This window comes from Bufo bufo, chromosome 4 (genome assembly GCF_905171765.1).
Source record: "Bufo bufo chromosome 4, aBufBuf1.1, whole genome shotgun sequence".
NCBI lineage: Eukaryota > Metazoa > Chordata > Amphibia > Anura > Bufonidae > Bufo > Bufo bufo.
The window spans coordinates 580,388,163-580,408,903 of record NC_053392.1 but is presented as its reverse complement, the minus strand read 5'-3'; the positions used below and the strand labels follow the sequence as shown (position 1 = coordinate 580,408,903).

The window sequence follows — 20,741 nt, the reverse complement described above, 5'->3', positions numbered from 1 at the left end:
TCACACAGCCCCGCACCCCGTGGTATCTGAAGTAATATAACCGCTATAACCGTTCTCACCTATGCTGAATACATTACTAATGTCACATTAGTCATAGCAGAACGTCTAGAAAACGGGCACAGACTTATCATTTAGGTGGTACAGGGGGGCAGCACCCGTGTGAAGGGTTCAGATTGGTAACAGGCTGGCAGATCTTTGCACTGACATGAAATCGGAGGCGTAGCTGGAAACCCAACACCGGGGTCCCCCGACTGTCACGTGCAATGACTTCATGCTGTATTTTATATATATAGGGGCAGATTTATCAAAACTGGTGGCTTAGGCAGGGTGCTGAACCTCCTTAACGAGACCAGTCCTGTATGGAGACTTATTGTCAATGTTCCATAGGAAATGATTCTGCAAAGAGGTATCTCCCAAGAAAGAGAACCATCTCGCCAGCGCCACCTATTGGAAGTGGCTCCCTATGAGTTAAGATCCGACTTTCCAACAAGCCTTGGGATTTGACATGGGAATATACAGTAGCCAGGCCAGATATCCATCCGTAGACGGCTGTTTCGGGGTGCCTGCCCCTCGTCAGTACGGAGTAGGATCCTGGCCGGCTCAGTGCAATGTCTCAGAAGCAGTTTAAAGGGGTTGTGTCACTTCAGCAAATGCCATTTTTTATGTAGAGGAAGTTAATACAAGGCGCTTACTAATGTATTGTGATTGTCCATATTGCCTCCTTCGCTGGCTGGATTTATTTTTCCATCACATTATACACTGATTGTTTTCATGGCTATGACCACCCTGCAATCCAGCAGCGGTGGTCGTGCTTGCACACTATAGAAAAAAAGCACCAGCCTATGTGTGGTCCAGAGAGGGTGACACTTTTTCCTATAGTTTGCAAGCACGACCACCACTGCTGGATTGCAGGGTGGTCTGTAACCATGGAAACCAGCAGTGTATAATGTGATGGAAAAATGAATCCAGCCAGCAAAGAAGGCAACATGGACAATCACAATACATTAGTAAGTGCCTGGTAGTAACTTTCACTACATGATAAATGACCCTTGTTGAAGTGACACAACCCCTTTAAGCAGGAAGATGAATCTCCTTAAAGAAACCAGTCCTGTATACATGGCCTATATTCCCTTGTCCCCGTGCACATCATTGAGCCTTGGGTGCCCATGACCATGTCGAAGGTTTACCAGTTGTCCTTCCTTGGACCACTTTTGGCAGGTACTAACCACTGCATACTGGGGACACCCCATAATATCTCCCCTTTTGACCAAGTTGCTCAGATCCTTCTGCTTGCCCGTTTTAATACCTCTAACTGGTCATTTCTAGTACTTCTGAAGGCTTTAGATCTCAATAAGCTTCAGGACCACTGAATATCTGGAAATTCAAAATGTTGGATCTCAAATGTGCAGAATCAAGGTAATTCAATATTTTTTCCTAAATAGCATTGCCAAAGAACCTGTCTATTGAGAGAATGGAGGTCTGGACGCCACTCAGCATGCCAAGGAGGCCGCCAGCAACCATGTATAGTGTAGGTAAGTAATTATCCTCTGCCTATGGCATCACTCAAGGACATATAAATGTTTTGGTTCTGATCCAATTGCTTCCTGTAGATTGTATGATACATCCAGACGACACTTACCTGTTTAGCGAATTCATCGTAGGTGATAATGGGACCGTTGTGAAAGAGCGGGTAATAAAAAACATAGAGCATCAGTGACGGTAAGGAGAAGGTGGTGTCGTCGCTTGCTTGGAGACTGCTGTATTCCAGACAGTAACTTGTGTAGAACAGGGAGCGCACGGTGAGCGTGAACTGCAGGAGGTAGAACTCGTTCTCACTGCCGTACCAAGACCGCTGGAAAGGAGAAGACATGAAGGTCAGGCTACAAACATGGGTTAAAAGCTGAGGTGGTATATGGAAAGTCCAAATGAATCCTTATTTTTTTAAGTTTATTTATTATTTTTTGTTTGTTTTATATATATTTCAATATTTATTTTCTCCTCCAATCACATCCAAAGGTAAAGTCGCAATTCTGCAGATTTCCTATTAACAGCGAGCAGGACATTGTGGGAGCATAGAAGACTCAGGGCAGAGATAAACCGCTGTATGTTTCCAACCAGCAGGATTTTAAAAGCAGCGCTGGATGTGAAACGATGACACAGTGTGGAATATTAAAGGGGCTGAGTGACATGTCTGCCTGCTGGGAGACTCTGCAGCATGTTGTATGTGTAGGACTACAAGTCCCAGCTGAATAATGACACTGCTAAGGGAGTGGATACAAGAGCTGCCATGAGTGCTGGGAGAATCAACAGCAACTTGTAAGTGTAGAACTACAAGTCCCAGCTGTATAATGACACTGCTAATACACACAGGATCTTCCCCTACCTTCTTGTGCAATGCTCTCTCTAGTCTGTCAGCTCCTGTGCCCAGAATTGTCACTGCCTGCTGCTACCCAGTCTGTGCAGCTGAAGGGGTTAAGAATCCTAGGAGAGAGCAGACAGCCCGGTGTTCCGTTATATTTCCCTACCCGTGAGATTTCCCTACCCTCGTCACTTCCAGCCGCAACGGACATGATGTGAGGAGGTGTGCCGGAGGTGTGGCGCGCCGGGCAGGCGCACAACGACGGGGTAGGGAAATTTCACAGCAGAATTAGCTGGACACCAGCCGACTCTGCGCATGCGCTGGGAGCCTCACCAGCGGTTAGGGTAGGGAAAAATTATGGGCCAGTGCGGAGGCACGGTGATCGGATGGATGTTCTCAGCTGGACACCGGCCGACACTGCACATGCGCTGGGAGCCTCATCCTTACCCCGTCGTTGTCCGGTGCGGCCGGAAGTGACGAGGGAAGGGAAATCTCACAAGGTAGGGAAATATAACAAAACACTGGCAGTGAAGGGGGGCGTGGCCAGCACAGTGACAGTGAAGGGGGCGTGGCCAGCACAGTGACATCTCGTTTACAGGCTTGTAAACGAACTTCATCAGAGCAGGGAGAGAAGCTGACATCACAGGTCATGTGACCCTCAGTCAAATCTGATAAACCAGGCACTGCAGATAAAGTGAGTTAATTGGAAAGTTGTTATATTTGCCCAGTTAGGAACATAGAAAGAACAAAAAAATAACTCGGACAACCCCTTTAATACTATGACAAGATGGTGAATGCAGAGCTACACATGTGGTACACACTTCATAATAGGGCAACACATATTACATGGGCAATTAGTGTATATCTGCAAGGAACAGAACCGGTGTAGCGCAGATGGCATAAAACAAGATAAAAGACGGTAAGGATGTAAGGAAAGAAAGAGAAGGAAAGGAATGAATAAGTAAGGGTCGCATTAAAAACGGTGAAGGGATAAGCAGGAGTTAGACAGGAATATGGAAGAAAGAATGAAAAGGAAAGGGAGAAAGAACGGAACAGAAAGACAATGTTAAAAAAGACAAGTAAGCCACATGCACATGACTGTGTACGTATTGCGGTCTGCAAAATACGGACACATTTCGTGTGCATTCTGGAAGTTTCTCAATTCCCTTACTACAAATTACTATTACTGCACAATACTGACAAGAATAGGACATGTTCTATAATCTGCTGAACGGACACACAGATGCGGTCAGAACATGGATGACATCTGGGAGCTGTCTGGTTTTTTTTTCCGGACCCATAGAAATGCATCCACAAAAAATGCGGATTGGACACGGATACAAAAAACGGCACATGATTTTCGGAGATAAAACTTACCAGAAAATACCTTCCACTCTCCCTTGTTCTTTCCCCTACTGATGTGTATGGTTTTTATGTTTCCGTATCCATATCCTGTATTGTAATTCTGAATATTCTTCATGCATCCTATGAATATTCTACTCTTTGAAATTTTAAAATGTATAAAATGATGTACTGTTAGGCTACTTTCACACCCGTCATTTTGGGATATTTTTCAATAAAAGAATTTGAACAACAAAATACGGCACATGGGGCCTAAAAGTAGGAAAGAAAGGAAAGGAGAGGAAAGAAAAGAAAAAAAGATAAAGTAAACTGGAAAGGGAGAAAGAAGGGAAGGGTAAGGCTGATAGGAAAGAAAGGGAGGGAAACAAAAGAAACAAAGGTAAAAGAAAAAGAGAAGGAAGATAAGGGAGTAAGATGGAAAGGGACGAGAGAAAGGAAGTAAAGGAAAAGGAAAAAAAGGAAAAAAAGGAAAGGAAAGGAAGAAAGGGAAGAGATGGGAAAAAAAGAAGAAAAATACATGGAAAAAGGAAGGAAAAGGAGAAAGATGGAAATGAAAGAGATATAAGAAGGAAAGGATAGGAAAGAAAATGAAAAGGAAAAAGGAAGGAAGGTAAACGAAAGGCAGAAAGAAGGGAAGGGTAATGCTGATAGGAAAGAAACAAAGGAAAATGAAAAAGAGAAGGAAGGAAGAAATGGGAGAAAGATGGAAAGGGACAAGAGAAAGGAAGAAAAGGAAAGCAAAAAAAGAAAGAGAAGGGAAGTTAAGAAAAGAGAGAAAAGAAGACAAATAAATGGAGAATGGAAGGAAAAGGAAGAAAGAAGGAAACAAAGGAAAAAAGTAAAATAATAAAAAAGTGTAAGGAAGGAGGGCAGGGAGGAAAGAAAAGGAGAGGAATGGAAAGAACGGACGAGAAGAGGGAAGGCCACAGGACGAAGCTGCTTTAAATCAGGACTCTATCAGTGTACCGTTGATCATAATACACAAAATCTTCTCTCTGCCAAGTTTAAAATAAACCAGGGACATTTTCCAGGACCTTGTCATTGCTTTTTGTGTTGCTAGAAAACTGTAGACCAGTGATGGCTAACCTCCGGCACTCCAGCTGTGGTGAAACTACAACTCCCAGCATGCTCCAATCATTTCTATGGAGTTCCGAGAACAGCCAAGCAAGTGTGCATCTTAGGAGTTGTAGTTTTCCACAGCTGGAGTGCCGGAGGTTAGTCATCACTGCTGTAGACCATCATCGTCTGCACCAGAAGCTGTACAGGGACGAGGTATGGACAGTTCCAGGAAGAGGAAACTAACAGGACTACAGAATCTCAATAAAATATCAGCAAACCACACAAGAGGAACCCAAACTACACTGCTCAAAAAAATAAAGGGAACACAAAAATACCACATCCTAGATCTGAGTTAATTAAATATTCTTCTGAAATACTTTGTTCTTTACATAGTTGAATGTGCTGACAACAAAATCACACAAAAATTAAAAAATCGAAATCAAATTTTTCAACCCATGGAGGTCTGGATTTGGAGTCACACTCAAAATTAAAGTGGAAAAAACACACTAACAGGCTGATCCAAACTTGAATGTAATGTCCTTAAAACAAGTCAAAATGAGGCTCAGTAGTGTGTGTGGCCTCCACGTGCCTGTATGACCTCCCTACAATGCCTGTGCATGCTCCTGATGAGGTGGCGGACGGTCTCCTGAGGGATCTCCTTCCAGACCTGGACTAAAGCATCTGCCAACTCCTGGACAGTCTGTGGTGCAACGTCACGTTGGTGGATAGAGCGAGACATGATGTCCCAGATGTGCTCAATTGGATTCAGGTCTGGGGAACGGGTGGGCCAGTCCATAGCATCAATGCCTTCGTCTTGCAGGAACTGCTGACACACTCCAGCCACATGAGGTCTAGCATTGTCTTGCATTAGGAGGAACCCAGGGCCAACCGCACCAGCATATGGTCTCACAAGGGGTCTGAGGATCTCATCTCAGTACCTAATGGCAGTCAGGCTATCTCTGGCGAGCACATGGAGGGCTGTGCGGCCCTCCAAAGAAATGCCACCCCACACCATTACTGACCCAATGCCAAACCGGTCATGCTGGAGGATGTTGCAGGCAGCAGAACGTTCTCCACGGCGTCTCCAGACTCTGTCACGTCTGTCACATGTGCTCAGTGTGAACCTGCTTTCCTCTGTGAAGAGCACAGGGCGCCAGTGGCGAATTGCCTATCTTGGTGTTCTCTGGCAAATGCCCAAACGTCCTGCACGGTGTTGGGCTGTAAGCACAACCCCCACCTGTGGACGTCGGGCCCTCATATCACCCTCATGGAGTCTGTTTATGACCGTTTGAGCAGACACATGCACATTTGTGGCCTGCTGGAGGTCATTTTGCAGGCCTCTGGCAGTGCTCCTCCTGTTCCTCCTTGCACAAAGGCTGAGGTAGCGGTCCTGCTGCTGGGTTGTTGCCCTCCTACGGCCTCCTCCACGTCTCCTGATGTACTGGTCTGTCTCCTGGTAGCGCCTCCATGCTCTGGACACTATGCTGACAGACACAGCAAACCTTCTTGCCACAGCTCGCATTGATGTGCCATCCTGGATAAGCTGCACTACCTGAGCCACTTGTGTGGGTTGTAGACTCCGTCTCATGCTACCACTAGAGTGAAAGCACCGCCAGCATTCAAAAGTGACCAAAACATCAGCCAGGAAGCATAGGAACTGAGAAGTGATCTGTGGTCACCACCTGCAGAAATACTCCTTTATTGGGGGTGTCTTGCTAATTGCCTATAATTTCCACCTGTTGTCTATTTCATTTGTACAACAGCATGTGAAATTGATTGTCACTCAGTGTTGCTTCCTAAGTGGACAGTTTGATTTCACAGAAGTGTGATTGACTTGGAGTTACATTGTGTTGTTTAAGTGTTCCCTTTATTTTTTTGAGCAGTGTATAAGGAACAGCACAAACGGATGAGGAGTTATACATATTTAGCAGGAAAAAGCTGAATTATTATTTCTTCTTATAACGTTAATAAAGTCATAATTTAGAAAAAAAAAAATTGCTGGCCCTGGAGCCCTTATGGCAATCTATAGGGGCCAGCTGGCTATTGATTTCTATTATAATATCCTTGGAAAGTTATGTATCCGATCATATGCAGTATTTTAGGTAGTCTGGAAGCCTGCATGACCAGCTAAACACATTGATAGGGGTGCAGAGATAACAGTCGCACCCGGGACCCGTGTGCCGGACAGAACTCAAAGGTTCTCCACCAGTACTGGCAGGTAAGGGCCTTGTTACAGATTTTGCACTGGAATCAAGGAGCTCCGAATTTATGCCTTGGTCTCCAAAAATCTTCAACATGAACAGTTTTTGCTGAAAATATTGTGAGAAGCTGGAAAAGGAGGCAATTGGTAGAATAGCACATTGTAACCTGTAGGCTAAGGGCTCATGCATACGAACGTATATTATTTCCATGTCCATTCCAGTTTTTTTGCAGACTGTATAAGATGGGTCCGCAAAAAAAACGGAAGTTACTTCATGTGCATTCCGTTTCCATATGTCCGTATTCCGTTCCTTAAAATAATAAACATTACGGACAAGGATAGTACTGTTCTATCAGGGACCAGCTGTTCCATTCTGCAAAATACGGAATGCACACGGACGTCATCCATATTTTTTTCGGATCCGTTTTTTGCAGACCGCAAAATACATACGGTCGTGTGCATGAGGCCTAAGGCAGTGCGGCTGATCTCAGCTTTAGTAAATTGCCAGGAAGATTGCCTTTTCTACTGCAAGCTATGGGACTGCGAGAACACAGCCTCGGCTTCCATAAGAGCGGCTTCCTACCTAGATCTGATAGGCATTAGCGTTCCATTTGCCCGTCTCTTCACAATGCGCGATTAGAAGCAGCAGCGTTCATGGGGGAAGCATTAACGGTCATTATGGGGCATCGCAGGGAGCCAAGCAGGAACAAGCTTTACAGGACAAAGGAAAATAGCCTGATTTTCAGCAAATACTGTATCCAACACTACACCTACATAAATACTGTATATACAGTGGATATAAAAAGTCTACACACCCCTGTTAAAATGTCAGGTTTCTGTGCTGTAAAAAAATTAGACAAAGATAAATCATTTCAGAAATTTTTCCACCTTTAATGTGACCTATAAACTGTACCACTTAATTGAAAAACAAACTGAAATCTTTTAGGTGGAGGGAAGAAAACAAAGAAAACTAAAATAATGTGGTTGTATAAGTGTGCACACCCTCTTATAACTGCGGATGTAGCTGTGTTCAGAATTAAGCAATCACATTCACAATCCTGTTAAATAGGAGTCAGCATACACCGGCCATCATGTAAAGTGCCTTTGATTAACCCCAAATAAAGTTCAGCTGCTCTAGTTGGTCTTTTCTGAAATTTTCTTAGTCGCATCTCACAGCAAAAGCCATGGTCCACAGAGAGCTTCCAAAGCATCAGAGGGACCTCATTGTTAAAAGGAATCAGTCAGGAGAAGGGGACAAAAGAATTTCCAAGGCATTAGATATACCATGGAACACAGTGAAGACCGTCATCATCAAGGGGAGAAAATATGGCACAACAGTGACATTACCAAGAACTGGACGTCCCTCCAAAATTGATGAAAAGACGAGAAGATAACTGTCTGGGAGGCTACCAAGAGGCCTACAGCAACCATTATGGAGCTGCAGGAATATCTGACAAGTACTGGCTGTGTGGTACATGTGACAACAATCTCCCGTATTCTTCATATGTCTGGGCTATGGGGTAGAGGGCAAGACGAAAGCCTTTTCTTACGAAGAAAAACATCCAAGCCAGGCTACATTTTGCAAAAACACATCTGAAGTCTCCCAAAAGCATGTGCGGAAAGGTGCTCTGGTCTGATGAAACCAAGGTTGAACTTTTTGGCCATAATTCCAAAAGATATATTTGGCCCAAAAACAACACTGCACATCACCAAAAGAACACCATCCCCACAGTGAAGCATGGTGGTGGCAGCATCATGCCAAGGGGCTGTTTTTCTTCAGCTGGAACTGGGGCCTTAGTTAAGCTAGAGGGAATTATGAACAGTTCCAAATACCAGTCAATATTGGCACAAACCTTCAGGCTTCTGCTAGAAAGCTGAACATGAAGAGGAACTTCATCTTTCAGCATGACAACGACCCAAAGCATACATCCAAATCAACAAAGGAATGGCTTCACCAGAAGAAGATTAAAGTTTTGGAATGGCCCAGCTAGAGCCCAGACCTGAATCCGATTGAACTGTGGGGTGATCTGAAGAGGGCTGTGCACAGGAGATGCCCTCGCAATCTGACAGATTTGGAGTGTTTTTGCAAAGAAGAGTGGGCAAATCTTGCCAAGTCAAAATGTGCCATGCTGATAGACTCATACCCAAAAGACTGAGTGCTGTAATAAATCAAAAGGTGCTTCAACAAAGTATTAGTTTAAGGGTGTGCACACTTATGCAACCATATTATTTTATTTATTTTTTCTTCCCTCTACCTAAAAGATTTCAGTTTGTTTTTCAATTGAGTTGTACAGTTTATAGGTCACATTAAAGGTGGAAAAAGTTCTGAAATGATTTATCTTTGTCTCATTTTTTTTTACATCACAGGAAACCTGACATTTAACAGCGGTGTGTAGAATTTCTTATCCACTGTATTTATAAAACCTACATATACATAATAAAGACAACATACATAATCAGCACTGGGTAATTTCATGGTAGCGAAAAATATGCACAAAGGGGTCTTTACAGGGTTACAGTAGGTGAATAAAGTTGAATACAGAGAAATAAAAAACTAAATGTCGTGGACAGAGTAAAGCTACGGCAGAATTTTTTCCATTTCTCTTTTTCTATTCCATTTAACGGAACAGAATTTTTTTTAAAAAAAAAGCCGTTCCGGGTATATGACGGAAATGAATGGCGCCCATTGGGGAAAGCGAGTGATGATGTTGTCTGTAAAGCGCTGCGGAATATGTCAAGTGAGTAAAATATTACAAATAGCTAAGTCCAGAAAACGTCCGCTCCTATGATTACTATTTCACAGTAATAAAAAAATAAAAAAACTTTGACATAAATGGTCGCGTACGATACATATACAGTACAGACCAAAAGTTTGGACACACCTTCTCATTCAAAGAGTTTTCTTTATTTTCATGACTATGAAGGCATCAAAACTATGAATAACACATGTGGAATTATATACATAACAAACAAGTGTGAAACAACTGAAAATATGTCATATTCTAGGTTCTTCAAAGTAGCCACCTTTTGCTTTGATTACTGCTTTGCACACTCTTGGCATTCTCTTGATGAGCTTCAAGAGGTAGTCCCCTGAAATGGTTTTCACTTCATAGGTGTGCCCTGTCAGGTTTAATAAGTGGGATTTCTTGCCTTATAAATGGGGTGGGATCATCAGTTGCGTTGAAGAGAAGTCAGGTGGATACACAGCTGATAGTCCTACTGAATAGACTGTTAGAATTTGTATTATGGCAAGAAAAAAGCAGCTAAGTAAAGAAAAACGAGTGGCCATCATTACTTTAAGAAATGAAGGTCAGTCAGCTGAAAAATTGGGAAAACTTTGAAAGTAAGGGCTATTTGACCATGAAGGAGAGTGATGGGGTGCTGCGCCAGATGACCTGGCCTCCACAGTCACCGGACCTGAACCCAATCGAGATGGTTTGGGGTGAGCTGGACCACAGAGTGAAGGTAAAAGGGCCAACAAGTGCTAAGCATCTCTGGGAACTCCTTCAAGACGGTTGGAAGACCATTTCAGGGGGACTACCTCTTGAAGCTCAACAACAGAATGCCAAGAGTGTGCAAAGCAGTAATCAAAGCAAAAGGTAGCTACTTTGAAGAACCTAGAATATGACATATTTTCAGTTGTTTCACACTTGTTTGTTATGTATATAATTCCACATGTGTTAATTCATAGTTTTGATGCCTTCATAGTCATGAAAATAAAGAAAACTCTTTGAATGATGAAGGTGTGTCCAAACTTTTGGTCTGTACTGTATACTGCTGATATTTTAGTTTACGGCTAACGGTATGGCCACCAGATGCACAGTAATATGCAGCACTCTTCTCTTCTGTATACCTGTATGCTCTCTTACCTGGATATCCTCCAACGATTCATTGTGCAGTAACAAAAGCATAAACCCTGAGCTCAACCAGGTAACGATGGGAGTCCTCATCTGCGCCGTGACGTAGAATACAAGTGTATTCAGGAATATGGTCGCCAGGCCCTTAATACCCAGCACCAGCCAACATGCCACCATGCCATATACCATCAGGAGCCAAGGGTGATACTGGAATAGAAAGGCTGTATTAACTGAAAGGGCTAAGTAATAAATAGTAAAGATAAATCATACCTCTAATAAAGTAAAATTCAGAGAACTGTAAATCCAAACCACTGTACATGAAGGTTTACATATCGATCGGACTAAATAGATAGAAAGATGAAAATTTACAAAATAGCAGCACTCTCCATGAAACACAAACCTAAAGGGGGTCATTACGAACAGATATACGCCACTTTTGTGGCAACATATGTGGCGCGGATTCTGTTGCACGCCATGTTGCAGCAGAATCAACGACAGGTCTAAAAAAGTGGGCGAGGTGGGGGCAGGAAAGGGGGCAGGCCCGCCTCATTCATCATTTTCTACACCTGTTTCAGTTGTAGAAGAAGGTCTAAATGTAAGACAGCAAGGAAGCGGTCTTACATTTAGAAGCAGCCGTGCATCTGCTGAAGTTATGCAGAGGTCGGTACCTCTGCATAACTTCAGCAGATGCACGGCCAACAATGGGGCTTATTAAAGGGTAACTGTCATAATATTATTTTTTTTATGTTATTGGATTGGTCTGACTAAGTTTACCTTAGTTACCTAGTTAAGACTTTTGTCTAGGTAGTGAATTACCTAGTAATTGCAGCATGTTCTTTCCTCCCCCAGGCTTTCAGTGGTGCGGCTAAACAGCGTTGCTAGGTGTCCTCCGTCCTCCTATCTTCAATATACAGAAGACGGAGGACGTAGTAGTGGGCAGTCCTGAACACTGCGTGCGTGCTCCCGTCGGACCGCGCTAGTGCCGATATTCACGATAAAAATTTGTGATTAGAATATTCGCGATCAACTGCTCAGGATGAAGAGGGCGTGTTTAAGTCTGGAGAAAGTCGATTGGTTGGGGTGAGGTTGCGCGTTCCCGAGATGAGCCGAATGAATTGTGGGTAGTTAGGGAGGGAGGTCTTAGCCTCAGGGTAAGGGCATCGGCGGCCATCGTGAGAAGATAGTCAGAAAGAAGTCTTGTGAGGAGCAGTTGCTATGGACGGAATCTTATTAAACAAGTGGTATGTGAGCACAATAATTAGTGATTATGGATTATCACCACAGCAGTATCCTTTAAGACCTAAAGTTCTTTTATTCACCAAAAATGGTTGCAATGTTTGCCCCGATTCTCCTGGTCTTTGGGTATGATAGTTCCTCTCAGTGTACGTTGGGTATAAAAAATACTAAACAGGGGATATTGAAAAAAAATTTGTATAAAGGCAGTATTTATTAATATTATGTTTTGTCTTTTTGGCAATCTATTCAGGATCCAGGAGGATCAGGACAAACATGGCTGAAACTATGATAAAGTGTATGGAGCTGTAGAAGGTCAAATACAGTGAGGATTTAAAGGGGTTCTCCGAGACCCACAAAAAAAATCTTAACCAAAGCTTATATTCACCTGCTCAATCCGCAGCTGTTACAGCGCCAATACTCCTGTGGTCTTTATTTCTGGCACTGCATCATGATTACACTGACTATTCCACATGATCGGTACATCAGTGGTCACGCGATTATACCAGGTTGGTGACATCATTGTTTGCAGCGCCAGGTACAAAGACTGCTGGAACCCACCTGAGTATTGAGCCTTATTCTTTTCTTTTAGATCGTTCCCAGCCTTGGTCCTGGAAAGTGTACAACATGAATAGAGATGAGGCGAATTTTATATTTTGAAATTTGTTCACACTTCGTTTGGTGTTAAAAGCGGAATTGCGTTATGGATTTCCGTTACCATGGACTCCCTGCATAACGGAAACGGGACGGATACGTTTTGCAGCCCATAGATTTCTTTTATGACGAAATGCCTCTAAAAGGCATTCCGTTGTGCATTCCGTCATAGAATGGCGTTTTGGTCCCTGGTAACGGAAAATCCATAACGCAATTCTGCTTTTACCACCAAACGAAGCGTGTGAACGAATTTCAAAATATGAAATTCGCTCATCTCTAAACAAACTTTTTTGAAAAACAGTCAATAACTGCAACTTATTTGAGAATTTCTCCGATCCAGGGTTCCCCTTCTGACCGCTCCATACAGAGCACCATCAAGATGCTCTCTTAAAGAGATTATCCTCATAGACAGCACAAAAGCCAGGGTGTGATTGAAGCCCTATAAACGCGCCTTCCAGCTATAGCTTTAAAAGCAAATCCACCTGTGCAGTGGGAAAAGAGAAAAGTAAAGACTCTGTCCTCAATGTACGGGTACGTCTCACCGAACCATCGTAAAACACGCGGCGGGGAAGTTATTTGGCCCGTTCACTGCTAAGTGTTCATTACAATACATTTGCGTCATTTACAGAAACTTCTTCTTTAAAGCCTGGCTGCTTCACTATGGGAATTCCTTCATTGTGTCTGCTGATTTTTGAAAATGGGTTTCAACCCCAAATTTCCCCAGAAAAACAATAATAATTACATTAGTTTTTCCATCAATTGTCGCTCCTGCACATTGAATTTTTCATATCTTCCAGTGAGATACCCAGCATATCGAATTTGCATCAAATCAGAATCTGTATTTTTGGTGATTCGATTCGGGCCAATGAGAGAGAGAGAGAGAGAGAGAGCGAGAGAGCGAGGCCAACTAGAGCACCTAATCGAATTGGTTGACCAATTTGGCCAAATCTAACCAAAAGTGAATTCTGGAGTGATTCGCTCACACCAGTCCCCGGCCGCTGCAATTCCGATGCTTACCGGTTTCCCCCGCTGCTCCTATTTCCTGTTCCTGCTGCATACACAGGAAATTCCTGCTCAGCCTGCACGGTCATCCACCTCAGATCGTGACTGACCGAGGCAAGCATCTTCAGGCATTTCTTTCGTGTTCAACTGGGACCACGAAAAGAAGAGTGGCAGAGACCTGGTAAGAATCGGATGGCAGCAGAGGGGAATCCGTAAGGTGAGTAATGCTTCTTTCTGTCTCACCCATTCTTCCCATATACATATAACATCTGCTGCCTGGGAAAGGAGGATAGGGAATATTGAGTGTCACAACGCCCAATTTTTTTGGCCTGGTGGCTAAGCGGCCCCAGATGAGTCTGGAAGCAAATTATACCCCTTTCACTATGCAAAAACTTTACTGAACGTCAAAAAACGTCTCTAAAGGGGTATTTCCATCTCAGAATACGTCGCCAGAGGTGGTCGAGATTACGGAAAGCTATAAAACTGCATGGCACATTCCCACTTGGCTGGTTTCTCCATTACATTATACACGCTCATTTCAATGGTTTACGACCACCCTACAATCATCAGCGGTGGTCGTGCTTGCATAACTATCAGAAAAACTGACGGCCTCTCTGGTGACCGGGACTGTGGGAGCTTACATAGTCTGGTGCTTTTTTTTTTTATAGTATTCAAGCCACAACCACTCTGATGGATTGCAGGGTGGTCGTAACCATGGAACGAGCCGTGTATAATGGATGGAAAATGAATCCAGCCAGCATAGGAGACAATATGGATAATACAATACATTAGAAAGTGCCTTGTATTAACTTTCTCTACTAATAAATACTACTTGCTGAAGTGACAAAATCCCCTTTAATTTAGAATTGCACAAAGTATATCAAGTATATTATAATAGCATTAAAAAGGGAGTAGTGTTTGTTGGCCAGCTCTCTGTCTTGCACTCTCCGATTGACAGGTCTCTCCCTATATGCAAATAGGGAGAAAGCCGTTAACTATGCTGAGACAGGTAAAAACTGGTGGACTTTTCTCCCTGTCCCCCGACTCTTTCTCTGAAACGCTGCAGTAGAGCGAAGTTCAGTATTTCCTGCCTCCTGTGATTAGGTCAGAATGAATCAACTGAGAGATTCCCTTAGTACGTAAAACCAGGGCTCCTCGAACCTCAATGTCTGACTCAACAAAAAGCCGATGAAATCTAATGGACATTGCAACAAAGGAAAAATGATCCAAGGTTTTTCCAAACCATCACCAAGTGAGAATTCACCTGAGAAGTAAGTGGAACCTTGGTGCTGCTATCTACCATACATTTCTTTATGTCTTAAAATAATCTGGAGAATATCGACTTGAGCCTTCCTCTTCAGAAGGTCTTCACTCACATAACATAGGCCTACAGTAATAAATCTTACATCAGGAAGATCTGCTGATCGGAAAAGTTCACGACACATTGATTTGATGGGAGTGCAACACTGTCCCCTCGGCAGTCAAGACGTTTCAAGCAGTTCTGCACTAGATACGTAACACACTTCATTAACAAGAAGCACATAAAAACTAATCTATCTAGTGCTGTAATTCATTAGATGGAAGCCAGGTTGTCCTTTCCTCCAGAGGGAGAAGACAGAGGTCAGGACCTTCATTGGAGGAGAACTTCTGAGGGGACATACAGTAAGAACATCAGGTGCTTCCAATTCTAGTCTTGCTCTAATGGTGGAGGAAAGTGAAAGTCATAATAACACAGCTTATGAACCACCATCATCCGCCACGTAGTAATGCCATTCCCTTAACGGGAACACTAAACCGCCATCGTTCCATAGATGATTAGTTCAGAAATTATGTACGCAGAGAGGACTCCAGGGCGTGCTAACATGTTTTCTTTTTCCCCTTCTAATAATGTCCTCTGTAATAATTACTTTGTCTTCCACTTGTTCGGCTTTTTGAATTGGTTTTTCTTGTTTTCAATTAACCTTTAACCTTCCGTTCCGCACTCGGTTTTGGCCATTCATGTGATTTCAGCTGCTGGGTACAACACACGGCTTCATAAAACGATACTGAAATCACCTCCTAATTCTTAACGAGAATTGTATGCGTTCAAGCTACGAGATGTTGGGTCAACGTGCGATAAATCAGCAGAATGGAAATGAGGGCTTGATTTGCGATCTCTATCTATCTACCTACGCCAAATAATCATTACAACGCTCATTATATTGTGTATCTCATCAGGGGACTTGATGGAGGCTTTGCATTTTTTGTTTATAAAATGAAATTCTTAAACCTTTTGGTCTAAAGAGGTTTTCACTTTAAAGTCATCCCTGCTCACACACCATAAAAACGAGTAGTCAAATAATAACATTGATGGAGTCCACTGCAGCAAGATTAAAAGTCTGCAATCGGTGTTATTGCCAGTCGCAGACATTAGCACCGAGCCGTCTGCACCCCTCCTTCCACCGTACATGTACAGCATTGGGGTTTTCCAATAAAGAATACTTATCCCCTATTTACAGGATAGTATCTGATTTGCAGGGGCCCCACTTATCATGAGAACGGGGACTGTACTTGACTATATCTGACAGTCCAATAGAGTTGAATGGAGCAGCAGCAGACATGCGTGTCCTAGGATGAAAATCATTAATCAGTGCTTCCTTTTCTGCCGGAATTAATCTATAACACTTCACATTTCAACGCATCATATGAGCCGCTCCAGAGACGAAGAAAACACTGGAAGTAAAAGACAACTTCGTAATGACAGGTGGATGCTACCTCACCCCAATTGAATGGCTCTTCCAAATTCCCAACAGGTAGTCACGGAAAGGGTAACATACAGTATGCTACAGGTGTACCTCTTGGGTATCTGGCCAAAACAGGTCATGTCAACAGCTCCATGACCACCGTACCATACAGTCTTGTCTTCTGTGGGACAGTCCAACCAACTGGGCCATAAAACAGGTAAAGAGGGCAGTGATAAGGGGCTTTTGTGACCACGTGGGGCATTCCCTGGAAAATTAGGGTGTGCCTCACATTGTGAATATATTTTGATCAAAACACATCTGTGCCACCTACCCAGCGCCACGGTGGTCTCAGTTAGGTAGGTCCTACTTAGTATGGGGGTATAAGCCGTGCCGCAGAGCAAGGGATCAACAGACACATGACTATGACATGAGACTTTTCTCTTGGATGGACACCACAACAGAATTTAAATGGACGCCGATGTGGTCCGTCATGTGAGCTCGGCCTGTGTTGTCAGCAGTTTTATATAGTGTTGTAACTGGATCGTGTCTCTTGTAGATATTTCACAGAAGACGGTAGGTAAGTACTGTAATCCTAGGATATCAGTATTCCTCTACAACAGGCTGTGAATCTAGATCAGTGTAATATCCGCTGCCAACTTAATATAAAATACTGCAAGAAAGCCGCAGCCTCATATAAAGATGAGAAACGGTGGGAGAGAAAAGGCGCAGTAAGATTGGGCTTGCTGTAAAAACGCTTTTACTACGCAGTGTTTCCTTGATAAGCTCCACTTTTATACACTTGTATAAGCGTGAATTCTAAGTGAATGACCACAGGATGTTAGAAGATACGACGTGCCTGATTATATATCTGAATAAGGCCTCTTGCACAGGCCGTATGCCTTCCGAGACATACGGTCCGTCAGTGGGCCATATGTCCCGGAGCGGCATTGATCGTGCGCACAGCATCATAAATTAAATGATGCTGTGCACGTCGGGCCGCCCGTGGGACTATGAGGGATCTTATGAGTGGCGGGACAATAGCCCCGCGGGCGGGCCCGATGTGCACAGCATCATTGTAATCTATGATGCTGTGCGCTCCCATGCGCACGATCAATGCCGGCTCCGGGACATATGGCCCGCTCACGGACTGTATGTCTCGGAGGGCATATGGTCGTATGCAAGAGGCCTAATACACAGCGGTTAGAGGGACTGAAAGGACATCAGATGCAAGACATTTCCAGTTTTTAAAGGGGTTACGATTGATGTCAAAAATTAAAACCAGACATCACATAGTGCATGGAAATACCCTTCTAACAAAGCTAGAACCAGCCCTGGACCCTCACATGGATCCAGAGATCTCCACATTCATTGTTCCATTGCTCTGCTAGATTATCTTCAGACTAGCAGTTGGGGGTGTCCTTTCTGCTGCAGCTCTCTCCCTGTAATTGTTACAGCTTCTAACAGAACATAAGGCTGGTGACAGTTGAAAATTTAAACTGAGCACGTTCGACCAGCTCAGTGAGATGGACAAAGAATAAGGAAAAGAGCAAACAGCAGGTGGCGCTGTACAGATAGATTTTATTGATAACTCAGTGGCTGTAAAAAATTTGACATGCAATTACAAAAGTATTCAGATCCAGGTGCTAGTTTGAAAAATGTGGAATCTGTTTTCTGACACAACAACCCCTTTAAGTGCAAGAAAATACTGTTATCAGGAAAGTATAAACTGGGTCACAAATGTAGCAAAGCTGAGTTTGTCATTTGGAAAATCATATCCCGATGTGTAATTTATGTTTTACTAAGGACAACCTTCTATAACTAAGGCCTCTTTCAACACGGGCATCATGTTTTTCTTGCCGGATAAGATGCGGGTGCGTTGCGGGGAAAATGCACGATTTTTCCGCGCAAGTGCAAAACATTTGGTACCTAAACCTGAACCCGGACTTCTTCACAGAAGTTCGGGTTTGGGTTAGGTGTTGTGTAGATTTTATTATTTTCCCTTATAACATGGTAATAAAAGGGAAAATAATAGCATTCTTAATACAGAAAATTAGAGATGGAGGGGTTAAAAAATAAAATAAAATTTTACTCACCTTAATCCACTTGTTCGCCGCAGCCCGGCTTCTCTTCTGTCTTCATCTTGCTGTGCACAGTATTAGGACCTTTGATGACGTCACTGCGCTCATCACGTGGTCCATCAAATGATCCATCACCATGGTGATGGATCATGTGACGGACCCATGTGATGAGCGCAGGTGACGTCACCACAGGTCCTTTTCCTGTGCACAGCAAAGATGAAGACAGTAGAGATGCCGAGCTTGCGCGAACAAGTGGATTAAGGTGAGTCAAATTTTTTATTTTTTTTTTAACCCCTCCATCTCTAATTTACTTAGCATTCTGTAATAATGAATGCTATTATTTTCCCTTATAACCATGTTATAAGGGAAAATAATAATGATCGAGCCCCATCCCGATCATCTCCTAGCAACCGTGCGTGAAAATCACACCGCATCCGCACTTGCTTGCGGATGCTTGCGATTTTCACGCAGCCCCATTCACTTCTATGGGGCCTGCGTTACGTGAAAAACGCACAAAGAGGAGCATGCTGCGATTTTCATGCAACGCACAAGTGATGCGTGTAAATCACCGCTCATGTGCACAGCCCCTATAGAAATGAATGGGTTCACCTCACGCATCGCACCCGTGCGGAAATCTCGCCCGTCTGAAAGAGGCCTAAGAAAGTAAAAAAAAAACATTAAAGGAACGAACAGAACACTTACCTGGTGACCTCCTTTTCAGCTGCAGATCTACAGATTCTCAGTCTTTTCTTCCACCATCCAAGATGGCCACAAGGCTTCTCAGACCATCTGAGTGCACACTATGGTAGTCCAAGACACTTGCTGCTGGCCCCAAATTGGCCAGCACCGTTCACATAAGCCGTGCTGGCCAATCTAAGAGCAGGGCTGGTCGCGCAGGAGGTGTCTTGGACTACTGATGTGCAGTGTGTACCAGAAGTCTGAGAAGCGGTGTGGCCATCTTGGATGGCGGAAGAGGAGCCCTGGATCGGTGGATCTGCAGGTGTAAAGGAGGCCAACACAGATGTGTTTTGTTTGTTCCCCAGTTAACCCCTTCACTACTGAGCCACTTTTCACCTTAAATCCCAGGCCATTCTAAGACTGTTTTCTCGTCACATATTGTACTTCATGTCAGGGGTAAAATTGAGTCAAAAAATGTCATTTTTATTTATAAAAAAAAATACCAAATTTACGAAACATTTGGAAAAATTAGTAAATTTCCAAATTTCTATTTCTCTACTTTTATAATATATTATATAATAACTCCAAAAATAGTTACTACTTTACATTCCCCATATGTCTACTTTATGTTTGGATAATTTTGTGAATGCCATTTTATTTTTTGGGAACGTTAGAAGGCTTAGAAGTTTAGAAGCAAAACCCACTTTTTAAGGACCAGTTCAGGTCTGAAGTCACTTTGTGAGGCTTACATAATAGAAACCACCCAAAAATGACCCCATTCTATAAACTACACCCCTCAAGGTATTCAAAACAGATTTTACAAACTTTGTTAACCCTTTAGGTGTTCCACAAGAATTAATGTGTGGAAAATGGAGAAAAAATTTCAGAATTTCACTTTTTTGGCAGATTTTCCATTTTAATCAATTTTTTCCACTAACAAAGCAAGGGTTAACAGCCAAACAAAACTCAGTATTTATTGCCCTGATTCTGTAGTTTACAGAAACACCCCATATGTGGTTGTGAAAAGCTGTACCGGCACACGGCAGGGCGCAGAAGGAAAGGAACACCATATGGATTTTGGAAAGCAGATTTCACTGGGATAATTTTAAGCTGCCATGTCACATTTGAAGCCCCCTGATGCACCCCTAGAGTAAAAACTCCAAAAAAATTACCCCATTTTGGAAACTACGGGATAAGGTGTCAGTTTTGTTGGTACTATTTTAGGGTACATATGATATTTGGTTGCTCTACCGTTGTTTTCAAAATTATTCAACCCCCACTGAAATTGAGTGTTTTGGCCAGTAGTTTGACATTGATTTTGATCATTTCCGTCATCTTGTTTACAATTAAATCAAAGAGGCCCTTGTAAGTCAGACAAATATAACATAACATTTATAATGAAATAACCACAAATGTCTTTTCTGTGCTCACATCATTATGTTTTATTCAACCCCCAAGTGACATTCAATCTTAGTACTTAGTACAACATCCTTTTCCAGTTATAACAGCTTTTAAACGTGAGGCATAGCTTGACAC

General features: G+C 43.0%; 1 protein-coding gene across 1 annotated transcript in view; it reads right to left on the bottom strand.

The window, feature by feature from the left end:
- The window catches only part of HHAT (hedgehog acyltransferase), a 366,627-nt gene that overhangs the window by 303,340 nt on the left and 42,546 nt on the right, over positions 1-20,741 (bottom strand). The window contains 2 exon segments of the mRNA XM_040430369.1: positions 1,640-1,852; positions 10,850-11,044. Of these exon segments, the coding sequence (XP_040286303.1) occupies positions 1,640-1,852; positions 10,850-11,044 (408 nt within the window).